Below are 19,800 nucleotides of genomic sequence, written 5' to 3' on the forward strand. Positions count from 1 at the left end.
TGGTTGGAGTGCATGGTCGGTTGTTCAGTAAATTGCCATGTTATTCCTGTAAATCCTCTTTTTATTTTTCAATTGATTGTCCATAAAATATGTTCTTTTTAAATATATGTTTTTCAATTTATTAGAAATACATTTGAAAATATGCGCTGAATCAAGATAAAAGACAGTACACGGATAAGTAGTTTAATAAATAAAGGAATATCTTGAATAATTTTAATTGGGAGTAGGACCAAATATAGAAAAGTTGCCGATCTCTATAATAGTAAGGCTGCTAAGGCAGTACACGAATAAGAAGTTTATTAAATAAAGGAATATCTTGAATAATTTTAATTGGGAGCAGGACACAATATAGAAAAGTTGCCGATCTATGGTCAGTATAAGGAAAGAAGTTGAAGTAAAAAATGGTAATAACATAGACCATTTAAAAAAATTAAAAAAAATTACTTATATTATATTCACCGTTTTACTTAACTTTAGGATTAATTTTAATTGTTCAAAAATCTCAATACATTCTTATAAATGTTTAGATGCTCGACTGCCAATGTGCATCCCCCTTTTTGACCTACACTTTTTATTTTCCAAATTTATCTTACTCCTTGTTGATTTTTTTCATACATTTGTATGATAACATTCTACGTTTAAGAATATATCTTTTTTTTTCATGCGATGCGATATTTGTATATTCTTTGTTCGCATTTTTGTATTATGTTTCAGAACTGCATGTGCATGCGCTGCAGTCACATCCGGATGGCATCCCATTGTATCGTTGGTAACACCCTTTCAGTCCGTAGCGGTTGTGCTGTGTCCAATCATACCTTGACGGCGCCATTCCATTGTTGGAACCTTGGTAACGCCACCGCATTCCGTAGCCCTCCAAGTTGCGGATAGCAGTTTCCAGCTTCAGCTGAGAACATCAAAAGATTGAAGATTTGTCGGAAGATATTGGTATTTCCTACAGCCAAGAGCTTTGGAAACGTAAGTTTTTATTACTTTTGTTATATTTCGTTACTTTGTTCGTTGTTAGAGTCTGCAAACATGTCAAATGCTTACTTTAGGTAGAAACTTCACTGTACAAATCAGTACAAGTAACAATACAGTTTTAACTTTCTTTCGATTGTTTACGGTATAATAACGTATTGTAAACCAACTTATTTTCGCGGATACTTTATTTCGCGTCTTACCAATTCTAGTCCATTTCGCGCCTTTTAAAATTCGCGATTTTCTTATTTACTTGATGTAGATTAATAACGATTTACTTATTCGCGACGATTTATATTCGCGTTATTTTTCTCCTCGCGGAAGTCGCAAAAATAAATCGCTCACGAAAATAAGTTGGTTTACAGTATTTACTAGGAGAAATGTTATAACGTTGCATTAGATACTGACACTTGAACATTTTTAAGTGGATTTAGAGAAATCTGTTTTACTACTATTCCATTGTAGTCTTTAGTTTAAGCTGCATCATATCATCAGCCAATTATATTATAATTTTTTTTTTTAATTTAAAGTTATTTTATAGAGTTCAAATGGTATATAGAAAAAATAGATAAAAAATTGGTAAAACAAATATGTATTTCATTCAATATATCCGATTTACATATACATTTTTTTCACGGCGACCCGCAGTCAGATTCTACTGTGACGTCGACAATAGATAGATTGATTATTGCTTAACGTCGCGTCATTGACAATAGTGAAGGGCATTTTTTGAAGTTTCAGTATGGTATGAAAAATTACCAAATATGAAGAGAAATATATAGATATATAACATAAGGAGATGGGGTATGATTACAAATGAGACAGACATCAAACAAGAGTCCAAGAATTTAAGCAATAGAAGCCGTCACCGCGTGCAGCTTTCAACAATGGATTATACCATACCGTTTGTGAACAAATGTGTACTTGTCAAACCTAAATCTCAAATTTAAAATATATGTATCCCTGGATTTATACAGGAGGATAGGAAAGTAGTACAAAACCAAATCAATATATATAACTGTGATATATCTTTTGTCATTGCACCTTACTTTCAAATCTGAAAATCATAACTTCAAAAGTTGGTTGCCTTTTTTTACGATACTATTCGATTTATTTGACAAGGCCGTACAAGCGCTTTATTGTCATTTATAAGATAAACGTAAAAGGCCGTACAAGCGCCGTGTTTGCATTCATTTATAAGATCTGCGCAAAGAGCCGAACAGAGTGCATTATTATCACAAATATCAGATCCACATATCAGTGCAGGAAAGTCAGTATACGCGCCTTTTAATATCCGGAAATTCACAAAATACATCTTATAAAGTTGATAAGATACCGATATCTTATTAACTAAATAGGATTAAGTATATACTTTTAAAGATATCTTATGAACTTTACAAGATTTTTCATCCAGTATATCTCTAAAATATATATATGCAAAATATACTAGTATAAGATATTTTATAAACTTTACAAAATATCTCATCAAGTATATCTCTAAAAAAACATGTATGAAAAAATATACTATTATAAGATATTTCATAAACTAAACAAGATATCTCATAAAGTATCTTTCTAAAATATATATGAAAACATATACTAGTATAATATATCTTTTTGAACAATACAAGATATCTCATCAAGTATTTCTCTAAAATATATATTAAAAATAAACTAGTATAAGATATCTTATGAGCTAAACAAGATATATCTCATAAAGTATTTCTCTAAAATATATATGAAAAATATACTAGTATAAGATATCTTATGAACAATACAATATATCTCATGAAGTATTTCTCTAAAATATATATGAAAAAATAAACAAGTATTAGATCTCTTTTGAACAATAAAAGATATCTCATGAAGTATTTCTCTAAAATATGTATTAAAAATATACTAGTATAAGATATCTTATGAGCTAAACAAGACATCTCATAAAGTATTTCTCTAAAATATATATGAAAAATATACTATTATAAGATATCTTATGAACTATACAATATATCTCATTAAATATTTCTCTAAAATACATATGAAAAAATATACTAGTGTAAGATATTTTATAAACTAAACAAGATATATCATTGTGTATAAGATATCATTTAAACTTTATCATATATCTTATTCAGCTGACCATATATCTAATAAAGTTATCAAGCTATATTTAAAGTATGACATACATCTTATTAGTTTCAAATTGAATAAGATATCTCAAATCAAATACAAGACTTTATATTTTTGTGAAATAATTTTGAATATGATGCTAATACGATCTTTATATATAAAATAAGATAAGTGATTAACTGTTTGAGTTATCTTTAAAACTAATTGAGATAACTTATAAACCAATAGGGAAATCTTTTAAACGAATTGAGATATCTGATAAACTAATAGATGTTTGCACCTGTCCTAAGTCAGTAGTTGTCGTTTGTTTATGTAATATATACGTGTTTCTCGTTTCTCGTTTTGTTTATATAGATTAGACCGTTGGTTTTCCCGTTTGAATGGTTTTACACTAGTAATTTTGGGCCCTTTATAGCTTGTTGTTCGATGTGAGTCAAGGCTCCGTGTTGAAGGCCGTACATTGAAGTATAATGGTTTACTTTTTTTTTAAATTGTAATTTGGATGAAGAGTTGTCTCATTGGCACTCAGACCACATCTTCCTATATCTATAATAGAGAAATCTTTAAAACTAATTGAGAGATCTTATAAACCAATAGAGAAATCTTTAAAACTAATTGAGAGATCTTATAAACCAATAGAGAAATCTTTAAAACTAATTGAGAGATCTTATAAACTACTACCTTTATCTTATAAACTACTACCTTTATCTTGTAAACTTTATAAGATATATTCTAAACATATATGCTAAATAAAATAAATCTTTTATTATTACATATTATTGTGAAAACTAAATATTACGTTTTAAAAGAAGTTATTTTAAGATTCTAATCGTTTTCATTGAAAAGGCCACACACTGTCATTTTTGAGATATACGTGAACGGTCACACAAGCGTTCTATATCATTGATAAGATAAACGCCGAGGGCCATACAAGCGCCTTTTTTGTTGTTTATAAGATATACGTGACCGGCCACACAATCGTTCTACTGTCATTGATAAGATAAATATTGAGGGCAGTACAAGCGCCTTTTTTTGTCATTTATAAGATATACGCGAATGGTCATACAAGTGTTCTACTGTCATTGATAAGATAAACGTTGAGGACCGTACAGTCACGCGCCTATTTGTCATTTATAAGATATACGCGAACGGCCGCACAAGCGTTCTACTGTCAATGATAAGATTAACGACGAGGGCCGTACACGCGCCTTTTTGTCATTTACAAGATATACATGAACCGCCACACAATCGTTCTTCTGTCATTGATAAGATAAACATTGAGGGCCATGCAAGCGCCTGTTTGTCATTTACAAGATATACGCCAAAGGCCGTACAAGCGTTCTGCTATATAGATATACGTGAAAGGCCACTATAAAATATACGTGAAAGGCGGTTCAGTCTTTCTACTATAAGCTATACGTGAAAGGCGGTACAATCGTTCCACTATAAGATATACGTGAAAGGCCGTACAATCGTTCCACTAAAAGCTATACGTGAAAGGCGGTACAGTCGTTCCACTATAAGCTATACGTGAAAGGCCGTACAATCGTTCCACTATAAGATATACTTGACAGGCGGTACAATCGTTCCATTATAAGATATACGTGAAAGGCCGTACAATCGATCTACTATATATATATAAGCTATACGTGAAAGGCGGTACAATCGTTCCACTGTAAAATATACGTGAAAGGCCGTACAATCGTTCCACTATAAGATATACGTGAAAGGCCGTACAAGCGCCTTATTATCACGAATATCAGATCCACAACTCAAGGAAAGTCCGTACTCGCGCTTTTTTTAATTCATAAAAGATAACCTTATAAGATATACTATTGACTCATATTCCTTTCTAAAAGATATATTTCAAAATATATAAAATATCGTTTAATTTGTAAAAAGATACCTTATCCAATAAACAAGATATCTTATTAAATAAACAATATATCTTATTCAATAATCAAGATATCTTATTAAATAGACAAGATATCTTATTCAATAATTAAGATATCTTATTAAATAGACAAGATATCTTATTCAATAATCAAGATATCTTATTAAATAGACAAGATATCTTATTCAATAATCAAGATATCTTATTAAATAGACAAGATATCTTATTTAGTAAACAATATATTTAAGACATATTTTAAAGTTTGCAAGACACTTTTTCAATAAACAAGATATTTAAGATATATTTCAAAGTTTGTAAGATATCTTTATAACTTAAAATTAAATGAGATATATCAAATAGAAAACAGATACTTTATAAACATATTGAGATATCATATTTATTATTATTAATTTATTTGAAATTGAATAAATATAAAAACGGTTTGTCATATAGAAGTTATATTGCATTTTTATGAGATATTTTACTTAAAATCAAGTTATTAGAATATACATATCAATAGCAACCGATTCCATTGAGTGTGTAGACAACGGTAATATCTTTTATTAGCTGAGTGTTAACTAAACCGTAAAGTCATTATTAGGTCTGATAAACTACACTCTTTTCGAAGTAGTCTAGTCCAACAGACGGATATATTGTTTATCTGTCGGACCAGGGTATACTCTAAAAGAAGAGTAGTTTGCCTTACATAATAATGACTTCAGCCAACAATCAAGCTAACAAAATATATTATCTTTGCCTACACACTCAATGGAATCGGTTGTAAAGCATCTTATCTCTTAAATTAGAAGTGTCATAAAAGCAGAATGAATCGAGTGTGTATGCGTGAAGTCATTGTTATGCAAACTACCCTCCTTTTATAAAAGTAGACTAGTCAGACAGATAACAATCTCTTTGTCTGTAGGACTATATAGACTACCCCGAAAGGAGGGAAGTATGCATTAACTAATAATGACTTCACAGTTCAAGAAAAAAGCAAGCTTACCAAAGATTCTACCTTTACCTTCACGCTCAATGAATTTTACTGTAACTAATTTTGCGATATCTTTATACTCTATATAAAAGTAAATTTTAAATATACATACAGTTGTATGGTTGTCAGTCTTTTCGGTTAAAAAAAATAAATGTCTGATTGAGGAATGAGGTTAATTTTAGTACTTCTGACCCTGTTGCCATTGAAGTCCTCTAGTTTGTCGACCTTTCTCCATCTTGTAATGTATTTTGGAAGATGGTATCATGGGGTCTTTATAAGTTAAGATGACGCATGTCAATTGTTGAAAGCTACAATGTATACCCATAGCCAGGGGGGTTCGGACGACCCCCCCCTAAAAAAAATAAGCACTGTTAAAGTCAATGTTCTGTTCGAATTGTGACTGTTAAAGTCAAGTTTGTGAGTCCAACGAACCCCCCCCTCCCCCACCCTTTTTGAAATTTCTGGCTACGGGCCTGCAAGGTGACTTCTATATTATTTTGTTGTGCTGCTGAAACAAACGTCTACACATTGCTCAGCGATTTGAGTGTCAGACCTAGTGCATATACTGTTTACCAACTTCTATTGCTTAAAGTAAAAAAAAAAATAAGATAAAAAATCTGACCACTAGTATACAAGGTGACAATCAAGGACAAAATCAACCAAAAATGGCGGCGCCCATATGTAGTCGTTTGATACGCTTGTGACGTAACATTGAAAACGTTATAATGACCAAGGCTCTGTGTTGAAGACCGTACCTTGCCCTATAATGATTTACTTTTATAAATTGTCATTTGGATGGAGAGTTATTTGTCTCATTGGCACTCATACCCCATCTTCCTATGTTTATAGATTGATTGCAAATACATTTTAATATCCACTGCCATATATATAAATATATATATCGTGTTTGGGAGGCCGTAGTGAAGTTGAATACACAATTTTTGAGGGGAATACTATTTTATATTACGCTCAGCACTATGTTTCCCCCTCTTATTATCAATTATATATTTAAACCAGAAATGTTTTATGGAACAGACTATTAGTTCAAATGCTCTCCCATTTGGTATTGCCTCTTAGATATATTTCAATTTGATAGTGAAAGAAGTCTAGTTAGAACTCATCTTTAATAGCAACCATTTTATTTTCCGGGAGGGGGAAGGGGGGGGGGGGGGGGTGGTCGGTCTATGGATATTTTTTCCCAGACAGACTTTTTATCGAATTCGGCTAAAACAATCTAACCATTTTTTTCTTTCAATTTTAGCGATGAGGATGTAAGAAACAAATTATTTTTTTTCTCTCCAAAAACTGCAAACTTTTTTTTTCCAAAAAAAACCTAGCCCACCTAGAAAATCAAATGATTGCTGCCTAAATATATCTTTTGGCATTTAGTTTCTAGTTGATATATAGTACTCGCATATAATTTGCAAACATATAACGCCTCCTTGCTTTAAAAAAAATAGGTGTTTTTTGATTATGCAGTCTTCTTCCGTATCTCCCTCTTCATAATATAGGTGTTTGATGAAGAAGGTCGTTATCTGTTAGCTCAAAGATGAGATGTTTTATAAAGAACCTATAACAAATGAAAAGGATCAACAGACAACATTAGTATACAAAACACAACTTCGCAACACGAACCCCATCAAAACTACCAGGGGTGAGCTCAGGTGGTCCAAAAATGTAAGCAGATCCTCCACTATACAAACCAGGGGGAGCTCAGGTGGTCCAAAAATGTAAGCAGATCCTCCACTATACAAACCAGGGGGAGCTCATGTGGTCCAAAAATGTAAGCAGATACTCCACTATACAAACCAGGGGGAGCTCAGGTCGTCCAAAAATGTAAGCAGATCCTGCACCATACAAACCAGGGGGAGCTTGGGTGGTCCAAAAATGTAAGCAGATCCTCCACTATACAAACCAGGGGGAGCTTGGGTGGTCCAAAGATGTAAGCAGATCCTCCACCATACAAACCAGAGGCAGCTCAGGTGGTCCAAAAATGTAAGCAGATCCTGCACCATACAAACCAGGGGGAGCTCAGGTGGTCCAAAAATGTAAGCAGATCCTCCACCATACAAACCAGGGGGAGCTCAGGTGGTCCAAAAATGTAAGCAGATCCTGCACTATACAAACCAGGGGGAGCTCAGGTGGTCCAAAAATGTAAGCAGATCCTGCCCCATACAAATTCGGGTGATAAGTCTCATTCAGTATGTCACAGAGCATATCCGTCGTCATCTGTACAACAAATATTCCACAACGGTCCACCAACTCGAGATATAACTGTGTTCTTTTTTCTGTAGATGACCAAGCCTAAGAAGCCAGTGCAGTATTGCAATGTTACGAGGACGGATAAAGAGCCACAGCGCCGTCTTCTTAACCGTGGAGCTATAAAAAATGGACTTGGTGGACAAAAAATTGAATATCCGGTTAACAGAGTAATGCCACGTAACAAAAAGGGACAACCACTCAGCTCTAACCGCATTGATGTAAACCTCAATAATTTCTTGCCAAAATTGCCAGATGCCAATACTGGTAATACTAAAAGTAAGTACATTAAAAAAAGGAACGGACCATAATCTTTTTTTTAAAGCTCTGGGAGGAGATAAATCTGCCGAAGAAGCAGTTTTACAGTTTAAATGCCTAGCTTGCAAAAAGGCAGTGCAATTAAGTTTTTTTGCTCAGGCATTGCAATTAAGAGTGACACCTTAAAAAGGTGGATTAATATTATAGTTTGTTTACTTCATAATGTATATAACAAAGAGTTGATTGGACAATGGATATTATATTGGAAACAATTATGATATTCATTGACCAATCAACACTTTATGTGTAGTAAACAGACTGTTATACTCCACCTGCCCGTTGAATTTATGTGTTAATCTTAATTACATTGTCTGAGCAAACAACCAAACAAAATTGGCAAGTAAGGCATTTAAACTCTTGGTTTGCATGCTTTATTGCATGCTTTATTATTTTAACTGTAAAGAGGAAATTTGGTATGATTGTTAAGGATTATGTACCCTTGTGTTGCTTCAATGCTAAATATATGGAAATTTTATAGAAAATCCACAGCCTTTATCCTTGTTCCATCATATTTGGCAATTGGATGACCGATAGATATATGATTATTGCATGCAGTGCTAGCATTGATTTCCTTAAAACAAGTTTATTAATATAGTTATTGGTTAGAAAAATTTAAAAATGGAACAAATCAAGTACACCTTTTAGGGTGCGCTCGACTTTAGTGACTCAGCACGCGGTATTTTGGAATTTACAGATTGTTTAGAACTTTTTGCAAAAAATAAACACTAGCACATCATGGAAAAGCAAGTGAGTAATCTATGTTTCAAATTTTATAACAACAATCTCTGTATTAAAGGCTGTGGATTTTCTATAAAAATTTGATTTATTTGCCACAAAGTCCGCTTTTTCTATTAAATGCAATGCAACAGTAAACAATAATGCTTTGCATCAAGTTTCACCCTAGTAAATGTTCAAAATGGCCTGTTTCTATTATTCATTATATCTGTAGTTTTGATACAATTGATGTTTGAAAAATTCGTACAAAAAAGGCGACAGAAGGGTACATAAACCTTAATGAGACAACTATGAACCATGGGACAACAAAAAACTAGGATGTAAGGAAGTGCTGGTGTTTACGATTTCAAATAATAGACACCGCATATTAGGCTGTAAATACCTTACCGTGTTTAAAATATTTCATATAGTCTATGTTTTATGTTTTTCTAAACAGTACATCTCTTTGTTGTTTTAGTGAGAGGTGTAAACCCATATGCACCAGAGCCTAAGCCTATAACCGATGGCACCTCCTACTTGGATACATACCAGATGAAGCCTGGTTTCCACTTTCCGGATGTTGAAGACAAGATTAAAATTGCTGCTAGGCACCAGCTCCAAATAAAAGTAGTTCCAAAGGAAATAGTTAAGCTTGAGGATGAATTAGATAACAGACCTCGCACTAGAATGCATAGAGAGGTACGTGAAATACATTACAATTTGATTCTCTATTTTTTTTATTAAACATATTATAATAATTAGTTGGTTGTTTTTTTTCAAAACTGATTTAAAATTTCATGGTTTGCAAAAAATGAAGTTTTCTCCCCAAATCCAATGGAAATGACAAGTATAACTAAAACGAATATTTTTTTTGCTTTTTTAGGACAATGTAACAACATTATTATCGCCCTCTGACCTCAGTGTTATATCATATAACCGAAGTGACAGTCCATTGAACATACCTATGCCACCATCACGAAGAGCTAGTCCTTTATACGCTGGACCACCAACTATGCCACATGGAGAAGGAACTCATCTTTCCTCATCAGCAGAACTACAAATTGAAGGGGCTCTTGTACCACGTCCACCACCTATGTCATGTGGAGAAGGACAAGAACATGCATATATGCCATGCCCACCATCTATGTCACACAATGAAGATCGCATGTATATGCCACGCCCACCACCTGGCCCACGTGGGGTGAGACATGCTTTTATGCCACAGCCACCAACCGTACAACGTGAAGCAGATCAAGCACATATGCCAACAGTACCAAAAGAAGATGGCACTTCCTATTATAAGCGTAAAACTTCTGTTAAACTGGAAAACATGAACATTTTCCCACACCACAATACGCAGCTTGGACTTACAGCTGAAATATTGAACAACTGTATGCCTACTGCACCTACTCGATCTGAGAGGAACATTCGCGGACAGTCACAACAGAAAGGTGGAGGCAGAAAGACACTTCCTCCACTCCAAAGAAATATGCCTTATTAGATGGATAACTAGTAAATAAATGAATACGTTGTTGCAATAATACTTATGGTTCTAAAAGTAATATAATATCAATATTAAGCAAGTGAATAATGTGAGTTATAAGAATACCATCGAGTTGTAATTATATATGTGTGATTTAAATGTAATTGAACTTATTTTTACCTTTTGTGCTTTTTTACTTGTTTGTGCTATAACTTGTTTGGATACTACTTGTTTGTGCTTTTACTTGATTGCGTTATACCTGTTTGTGCTATAACATGTATGCTTTTGTGCCATATATGATACTATTAATTGATTTTTTACCTTAATAATAGAAATCGAAAGAAAGGGACTGACTAATGTCAATGTTAAACACTCAATTGTGCCTTTAGATATTTGTTCTTTTCAAAAACCATTTGCTCTGGATAACTACTTCGCAGTTAATATCAAAATTTGATAATTCATAATTTATAATGCTTGTGCTTGTCATAAATACACATGCTAATCCCAATAGCAACTGATTGTGCTAGCCAAGGAGTTTCGATTCGAGTATATGGACTGTTCTGATTGAACATAAGCATATAGAAAATTGCTAAAAAAAAAATAAAAAATATATATATAAAAAAAAAAAAAAAAATTAAAAAGAAATAAAACAAAAAAAAATTAAAAAATATTGTATTACAAATACTATAAAAAAAAATAAACAAAAATATAGATTTGTTTTATTGTGCATGAAGTTGTTTCAGAACTCAGTTAGTTGATAGATCAAAATTTAAATAAGCTCCAACAAAGTTTATGGTTGTTTTTGTTTGTTTGGTGCTAAAGTGGAAGGGGAAAGAGTGAGAACTGAAATGAACCCTTAATTTTTTACCTTGCTCCCATCTTGTCACCATCAATTCAAACAAGTATATACTTCTTTCAATATCAGATGTTATTTAACCATTACACTCAACCTCTATAATATCAATGTTAAGCAAGTGAATAGTGTGAGTTATAAGAATACCATCGAATTGTTATTATATATGTGTGATTTAAATGTAATCGAACTTGTTTTTTACCTTTTGTGCTATAACTTGTTTGTGTTACTGTTTGTTTGTGCTTTTCCTTGTTTGTGAAATACTTGTTTGTGCTACTACTTGTTTGTGCTATAACATGTATGCATTTGTGCCATATATGATACTATTAATTGCTTTTTACCTTAATAATAGAAATCAAAAGACAATGTAAAATTCTAAGTAAGTCTAAAAGATGATAAAAGAAAGGAGCTGATTAATTTTAATGTTAAACGTTCAAGCGTGTCCTTAAATATGTGTGCTTTTAAAAACCATGTGCTCTGGATAGGGCTACTTCTCAGTTAATACCAAATTCATGATTTATAAATGCTTGTGCTTGCCATAAATACACATGCTAATCCCAATAGCAACTGCGTGTGTTAGCCAAGGAGTTTCGATTCGAGTATATGGACTGTTTGGTTGAACTCCAGCATATAGAAAATTAAAAAAAAAAAAAAAAAAAAAAATAGAAAACAAAAATTAAAAAAAATGTTAAAAAACAAATAAAAAATTTTAAAATATTGTATTAGAAATATAATATAAAAAATACAAAAACATAGATTTTTTTATTGTGCATGAAGTTGTGTTGATTTCAGAACTCAGCTGATTGATCAAAACTCAAATTAGCGCCAACAATGTTTATTGTGGTTTTTATTTGTTTGTTTTTAAATTTTAAATTGGGAGGGGAAAGAATGAAAACTGAAATCAGCACTTAATTTTTTTAACCTTACTCCCATCTTGTCACTATCAATTTCAAAAAGTATCTGTACATACTTCTTTCAATATCATTTGTTATTTAAACATTACATTCAACCTCTGTTTAAAAAAAACACAAAATTATCAATAGATTGTACTAGTATATTAATGTTTACGACTGGTTTCTATATCATATAATAACATTTAATTTAGAAGTGAAATGCCCACACACTCGTGTATAAAATCACAAAAAGTGTCAGATCAGAAGGTTTTGTCGTTGTTTCTGCATTGTTTTTTTTTTATTATTTATTTTCGTTACTTTTATTTACCTTGCTCCCATCTGGTCACCATTAAGTTGAAAAAGGATTTGTACACACGTCTTTCAAACTCATTTTCTATTTAACCATAATACTCTGTTTACCAATTAATAGACATATTTTTTCTCATTTATTATAACTTTTTTTTAAATGTTTAGATATTGTACTTAGTAGACAGATAAACACAGTTTTTTTTTCTAAACATTAAACAAATTATTTAGTTACCTAGGTGCCAGATCAGAAGGTTTTGTTACGTTGTTATTTTTTTATTTATGGATTGTATTTGTTTATTTTTTTCTATTTTTTTATTTGCTATGAACAACACCAGGAGGAGAAGGATGATACTGTTGTGTGCTCGCTAAAGTTACTGTATGTAAATTACTACAAAAGGGGGTGCAGAGACATAAGAATATACGATAGGGAAATATCTTATAGAGTTTAAGTTGTTTTTTCGAAAGAACAATTCCCTTTTTTTTTTTTTTTTTATTAAAATCAAGTCTGTTTTTACTGAATTAAGTATATTTTTTTCTCTTAATTAAATTCGTTTATATCCCGCAATCCTGTTAATTTTCACTACTTTAAAATGAGTATGTTGAAGAAACGTACTCTTGATTCATTAGATATTCATTTTTTTTTATATTAAAATCAAGTCTGTTTTTACTGAATTAAGTATATTTTTTTAGATATTTTTTAGATATTCATTTTTTTTTTTATTAAAATCAAGTCTGTTTTTACTGAATTAAGTATATTTTTTTCTCTTAATTAAATTCGTTTATTTCCCGCAATCCTGTTATTTTTCACTACTTTAAAATGAGTATGTTCACGAAACGTACACTTGATTCATTAGATATTCATTTTTTTTATAATGGTGTCTCTTGAAGTTTTTTTTTTTTATTATTTCTTACTGAAAAAAAATGCAGTCTAACAAACTAAAAAATCGGGAAATAAAGGTCACATTCACGAATTTATATTTCAAATTTGGTGGATAAGTTAATTGCTTCTGAAAATTTGTTTCTTTAAGAACGCGAATCGTTAAATAGTGTCCAGATATAAATAACAACGATGTACAAATTACGGGTATGCGTTTTGTCAAAATTTAAATATACATTTCAGTGGATGGGAGATGGATAGTTGATTTTGTTAAAAGACTAATAGTTATTTAGAGGGATTTTTTTATCTTCTAAAAAAATATTCGTCTATTAAAATAAATCAACAACCAAAATGCACGTCTCCTTAATTTAAAAATAATACATTTCTGTAGAGGGGAGACGGGTATTTTGGTTGTTGATATTGTTAAAAGACTAATGGTTATTTAGGGGAATTCTTCTTCTGCACCTTTCTTCTAAATACATATTTGTCTATTAACAAAATCAACAACCAAAATGCACGTCTCCTTAATTTAAAAATAATACATTTCTGTAGAGGGGAGACGTGTATTTTGGTTGTTGATTTAGTTAAAAGACTAATAGTTATTTAGAGGGATTTTTTTATCTTCTAAAAAAATATTCGTCTATTAAAATAAATCAACAACCAAAATGCACGTCTGCTTAATTTAAAAATAATACATTTCTGTAGAGGGGAGACGTGTATTTTGGTTGTTGATTTTGTTAAAAGACTAATAGTTATTTAGAGGGATTCTTCTTATAAATAAGTATTTGTCTATTAACAAATCCAACAACCAACATTCACACCTCCCCTCCCCAGAAATTAATTTTTCAATTTTGATAAATAGTATACCAGTAATTTGTACATTGATGTTAATAATGTACACACTCAGTTTACGATTCGCGTTTTTAAAGAAACAAATTTGTAGAAGAAACATATTCACCAATTTGAAATATAAATTCTTGAATATGACATTTATTTTCCAATTTGTAAGTTTGCAGATTGCATATTCCTAGTAAGAAGTGGCAAATTACCTTCAAAAGACACCATTATAAAAAAAAATGGATATCTAATGAATAAAGAGTACGTTTCGTAAACACAATTCTTCTCTCTTTTTATAGGGAGTTTATTTCAACGTTTGGTTCCAGGGTAATTATTCTCACATTTTCGAGGGTCTTAATGGTGGTGTGTGTTTGGGGGGGGGGGTGTTTCCTTCTCCTCTTGGTACCAGCTGAACCCCTCAATTACGCATTTATGTTCACATGTCATGTTCGAGATTTTGACAATTGCAATAAAATTATAGCTCATTATATACTTGTTTTGTATTTTGAATTTGGGCTCTGTACGCAAATTGATCTTTTTTTCAAAAAAAAAACCAAAACAGACAACACCATGGACAAAAGTAAAAACAGACAACATCATGTTTGAAAATTGAAACAGACAACATCATGCACTAAAATAAAAAAAAAACGACAACGCCAATGCATAAAAAAAAACAGACAACAGTATGGGCAGAAATAAAAACAGACACCTTCATAGTCAAAAATTAAAACATACAATATCATGGTAAACAAATGAAACAAACATCTCCAAGGACAAAATTCAAAACAGACAACATCATGGTGAAAAATTAAAACTAACAACACTATGGCATAAGAAAAACAGACAACAGCAAGGACACAAAAAAAACCACAGGCAGTACCGAGGTCTAAATAAAAACAGACATCATGGTACCGTAAAAAATTAAAATATACAATACCATGGACAAAAATAAAAACAGACATCATGGTCAAAAATAAAAACATACAAAAACAAGGCCTTAAAAGCAAGGACAAAAATAAAAACAGACAACACCATGGACAAAAATGAAAACAAACAAAATCATAGAAGAAAAAAACCAACACCATGGTAAAAAATTAAAACATACAACAACTGTGTGAGGGCCTTAAAAAAAGACAACAGCCAGGACAAAAATAAAAACAGACAACACCATGGACAGGAGACAAAACAGACAACATCATGGTCAAAAATTAAAACATACAACACCAATGCATTAAAATAATTAAGACAAGGACAAATAAAAAAAGACAGTCACAATGCAAGTTCAACAATAAAAACAAACATCATCATGTACAAAAATAAAAGCAGACAACACCTTAGACAAAAAAAGACGACATCGTGGTAAAAAATTGAAACAACACCACGGCCTTAAAAAAAAGACAACTGCAAGGACTAAAATAAAAACAAACAGTATATATGAACAGAAATTAAAACAGACAACATCATGGTCAAAATTAAAACATACAACACCATGGCATAATAAAGGAAACAACAGCAAGGACAAAAATAAAAACAGACAGCAGCAAGCCCAACAATAAAAAAAGACAACATCATGACCAAAAATGAAAACAGACAACACTACGACAGAAATAAAAACAAACAACACCATGGAATAAAATAAAAACAAACAACACCATAGACAAATGAAGTAGTGTTATCAGTAAAGAAAGATAGATTGATACTATAAAATAAGAGAAAATTATATATGCAACTTGTGGTAGGGAGAAAGCCTGAACCACACTAAACATCAGTGTTAAACTATACAAGCTACATGATTTTTGTAAAAATAATTATTCAAATCAAATCAAATTTGGTAGGAATAATGCTGTCCGCTTTTCTATCCTGTGTTATACTCCAGGAAAGCCCGTTACAAACTGAACTCTAATAGTCACTTTAACTGTTACACTTTAATTACCATATCAGTTTACAAAATTACAAGCATGTCGTTGCTTTAGGTCAAACTTTAATTTTAAAGGGCCGGATCAAGCAATTTGAAAAGGGGGGTTGGTGGGTGTTCCAACCATACGTTCCCATTCAAATGCATTGATCGTCAAAAAAGGGGAAAACATGTTAGTAACTTCGCATCAGCATAATTGTTGAAAGTTTCATTATAATAACTAACTACATGTAAGGTCATTTGTCAATAATTTTGGATGTAACACGTCCTCTGATTGGATGTTCAAAAACTTTATCCTGAAACTCCCACTTTCATTTTCTATGTTCAATGGACCGTGAAATTGGGGTCAAAAGTCTAATTTGGCTTTAAAATTAGAAAGATCATATCATAAGCAACAAGTGTACTAAGTTTCAAGTTGATTGGACTTCAGCTTCATCAAAAACTACCTTGACCAAAAACTTTAACCTGAAACTCCCACTTTCATTTTCTATGTTCAATGGACCGTGAAATTCGGGTCAAAAGTCTAATTTGGCTTTTAAATTAGAAAGATCATATCATAAGCAACAAGTGTACTAAGTTTCAAGTTGATTGGACTTCAGTTTCATCAAAAACTACCTTGACCAAAAACTTTAACCTGAAGTTCGACGAACGAACGGACGAACGGAGCCACAGACTTGAAAACATAATGCCCCTCTACTATCGTAGGTGGGGCATAAAACACAGTTGACATTAGCGGGACAGATAGTTCAAAGCCACTAACAACTAATAAAAAAAATGCATGCATTTAAGACTAAGGTATGTCACCCTCCCAAGGGATTTTATTCTGACTCTGACATTGCTGTCTCAGCCCATCAATCTTTGTTCTAACTCCTAAATGCCTTTTCTTTTTTAAATCTTAAAATCCACTTGCTCAAGTGTAGATATCCTTTGATACATGAATATAATAATTCCATTTCATACTTTTTTTTTATTGATGTATACATGAGTCAATTACTTTCAAATTCCTACTATTTTCAGCAGTAAAATATGTGTTGCTATGTAACTTGTTTATCTTGACAACAAAGTATAAAATAAAGTATGCAGTGATCAAATACTCAAATGTTTGTTGTTTTGCATCATTTTAAACAAAAAATTCATTAATTCATGATTTGAGATGAATCACCCTCTTTATGATTCTTAGGTTGACAGGTACTTAAATAAATACATGAAATAGAAATAAAAAGATGTGGTATGATTGCCAATGAGACAACTATCCACCATGAATGAAGTTGATGTAAGCAATTATAGGCAACTGTATGGCCTTCAACAATGAAAATGCCATTGCTAATGGTGTACATGGTGTATATCTGTGAAAGTTTCAGTTTATTATATAAAGCCATTATTTTGATAGCATTTTTTTTCAACTAAAACAGAATTTACAGCATAAGGATTGCATCAAAAGTCCCCTTATTAAAAGAAACATCAAGTTTTGCAAGTGTTTAATGTAAAATATCAAAATCAGCTCAATGCATGTTCACATTTTAAACTATGAAATATTTTGTGCAGTTTCTTTCATACATGTTTTTCTTGTTTCATAACAGATTAGACCATTGTTTTTTTCTGTTTGAATGGTTTAACACCAGTCATTTTTGGGGCCCTCTGTTTGGTGTGAGCCAAGACTATGTGTTGAAGTCAATACTTTGACCTATAATGGTTTACTTTTATAATTTGTGACTTGGATAGCCAGTTGTCTCATTGGCAGTCATACCACATCTTCATATATCTACATGTATCTACATGAAAAACAAAACATGTCCATAATGAAGAAATCTGCTGAATAATTTACTTTGAGAAACATTTCAATATAAGAGCTAGATCTCAAAACAAAAAATAAAAAATAAAATATTGAAGACTGAATGTCAACCTCTTAATATAATTATATGGGTTACCATGGTTACTCACCATTGCTGTTTCTGTTAGGATACCTGCATCTCCTGTTAGTTTACATGTATTAAGAAAACATTCCTTATTCATCCCTTTTATTCTGTCAGCAATACAATCAATTAACATTTTTGTTTATATTATTCATGCTCTTTAATTTATAAAAACACATGACATAAGAATATAGATAGGTTAACATGATTTAGATATATATTGACATAAATAAAAACAAATAACATCAAAAAGTAGCTGCTTTATCTACTAAATGGTATAATGTATTTTGTACAAACAAAACAGAAATATTTGTAAAATCCTCATATTTTTACATTTTGTATTCTACTTGTTCTAGAACTAAATGAACTACTTAAATTTCTTTCCAAAAATGTACAAGAAATGAAACAAAAGATTTATACTTTTTGTTTTATCAACAAACCTTCTACTGCTAGTCATGACAGTATTCAAACATACTTTTTGTATAATTAAAATGAACACAACCTGTGGCAAAAACTTCAAATAAAATATTCCATGAAAGAAACACAAATGGCTGAAGAAAAATAGAACCGTGAGCATTGTGAGGGAACTAAAAAAAGGGTACCCCCACCCCACCATACTTTTTGTATATTGAAGTAAATAAATTTAATCCCACTAAACATGATCATGATGATGTGTAGAACACAGATAAAAACATTTATCAGGTTCTTGAACCAATGTTTATAATTTTATGATTCATTATAGGGTCTTTTGTAAAAAAATATTTTCAATATTGTAATAAAAAACGAATGTGAAACCGGTGAAGTGTTTTTAGTTGTCAATGTTTGTGTTCTACATAACCAGGAAAACCACTCGATTACAAATTTGTAACTATCAAATTGGCAAATGACAACCACAACTCTTCAAACACAGTACTGTTACTCCTTATTCAGAACTCAGATTTAACATTGCATTTTTGTCCCATGTTCATCAATCTCATAGATCAGGAATGTACACAATACACAATAACACTAAATCATGTAGCCTCACTGGACACAATTACGAACGATTTTTGAACTTTAATTATTTTTTTTCTTTGTAGAATACTTTTCTTGAATTGTTTGTACCATAGAATTAAAGATGTATGAATGCTTTTCATTTTGAATCATAATACACATAATTTTCTATTTATGTTGGGATACTTTAGTAAGATTTTCATGACCTGGTTTTATAGGTCTGGCAAGCCCAATATGGACGCAATTACGAACGGCACTATATTTATATATCTGGCAGAAAAAAATCAATGACAACGATCTAAATTTATGAAACATACATTAATCTTATCTTAAACACATTTCCTAAGAAAATAAGAAGTGTAATATATGGTATTTTACGTCAAATTCTTCAGCAGTGGTTGAAGACGAAATTAGTGACAACAAATTTTCTTTGAAAAGAAAATAAT

The 19,800-nt window shown here is 31.4% G+C and overlaps 1 protein-coding gene across 1 annotated transcript; it reads left to right on the plus strand.

Annotated features, from left to right (window-relative positions):
* The first annotated feature begins 815 nt into the window (after positions 1-815).
* LOC139515649 (uncharacterized) lies at positions 816-15,023 on the plus strand. Its single transcript, XM_071305274.1, has 4 exons — positions 816-975; positions 8,285-8,528; positions 9,760-9,980; positions 10,165-15,023. The coding sequence occupies exons 2-4, from the start codon at positions 8,285-8,287 to the stop codon at positions 10,780-10,782; spliced, it is 1,083 nt and encodes a 360-aa protein (XP_071161375.1). The 5' UTR covers positions 816-975; the 3' UTR covers positions 10,783-15,023.
* The last annotated feature ends 4,777 nt before the right edge of the window (positions 15,024-19,800 follow it).

Source organism: Mytilus edulis, chromosome 3, assembly GCF_963676685.1.
Source record: "Mytilus edulis chromosome 3, xbMytEdul2.2, whole genome shotgun sequence".
NCBI classification, from domain to species: Eukaryota; Metazoa; Mollusca; class Bivalvia; order Mytilida; family Mytilidae; genus Mytilus; species Mytilus edulis.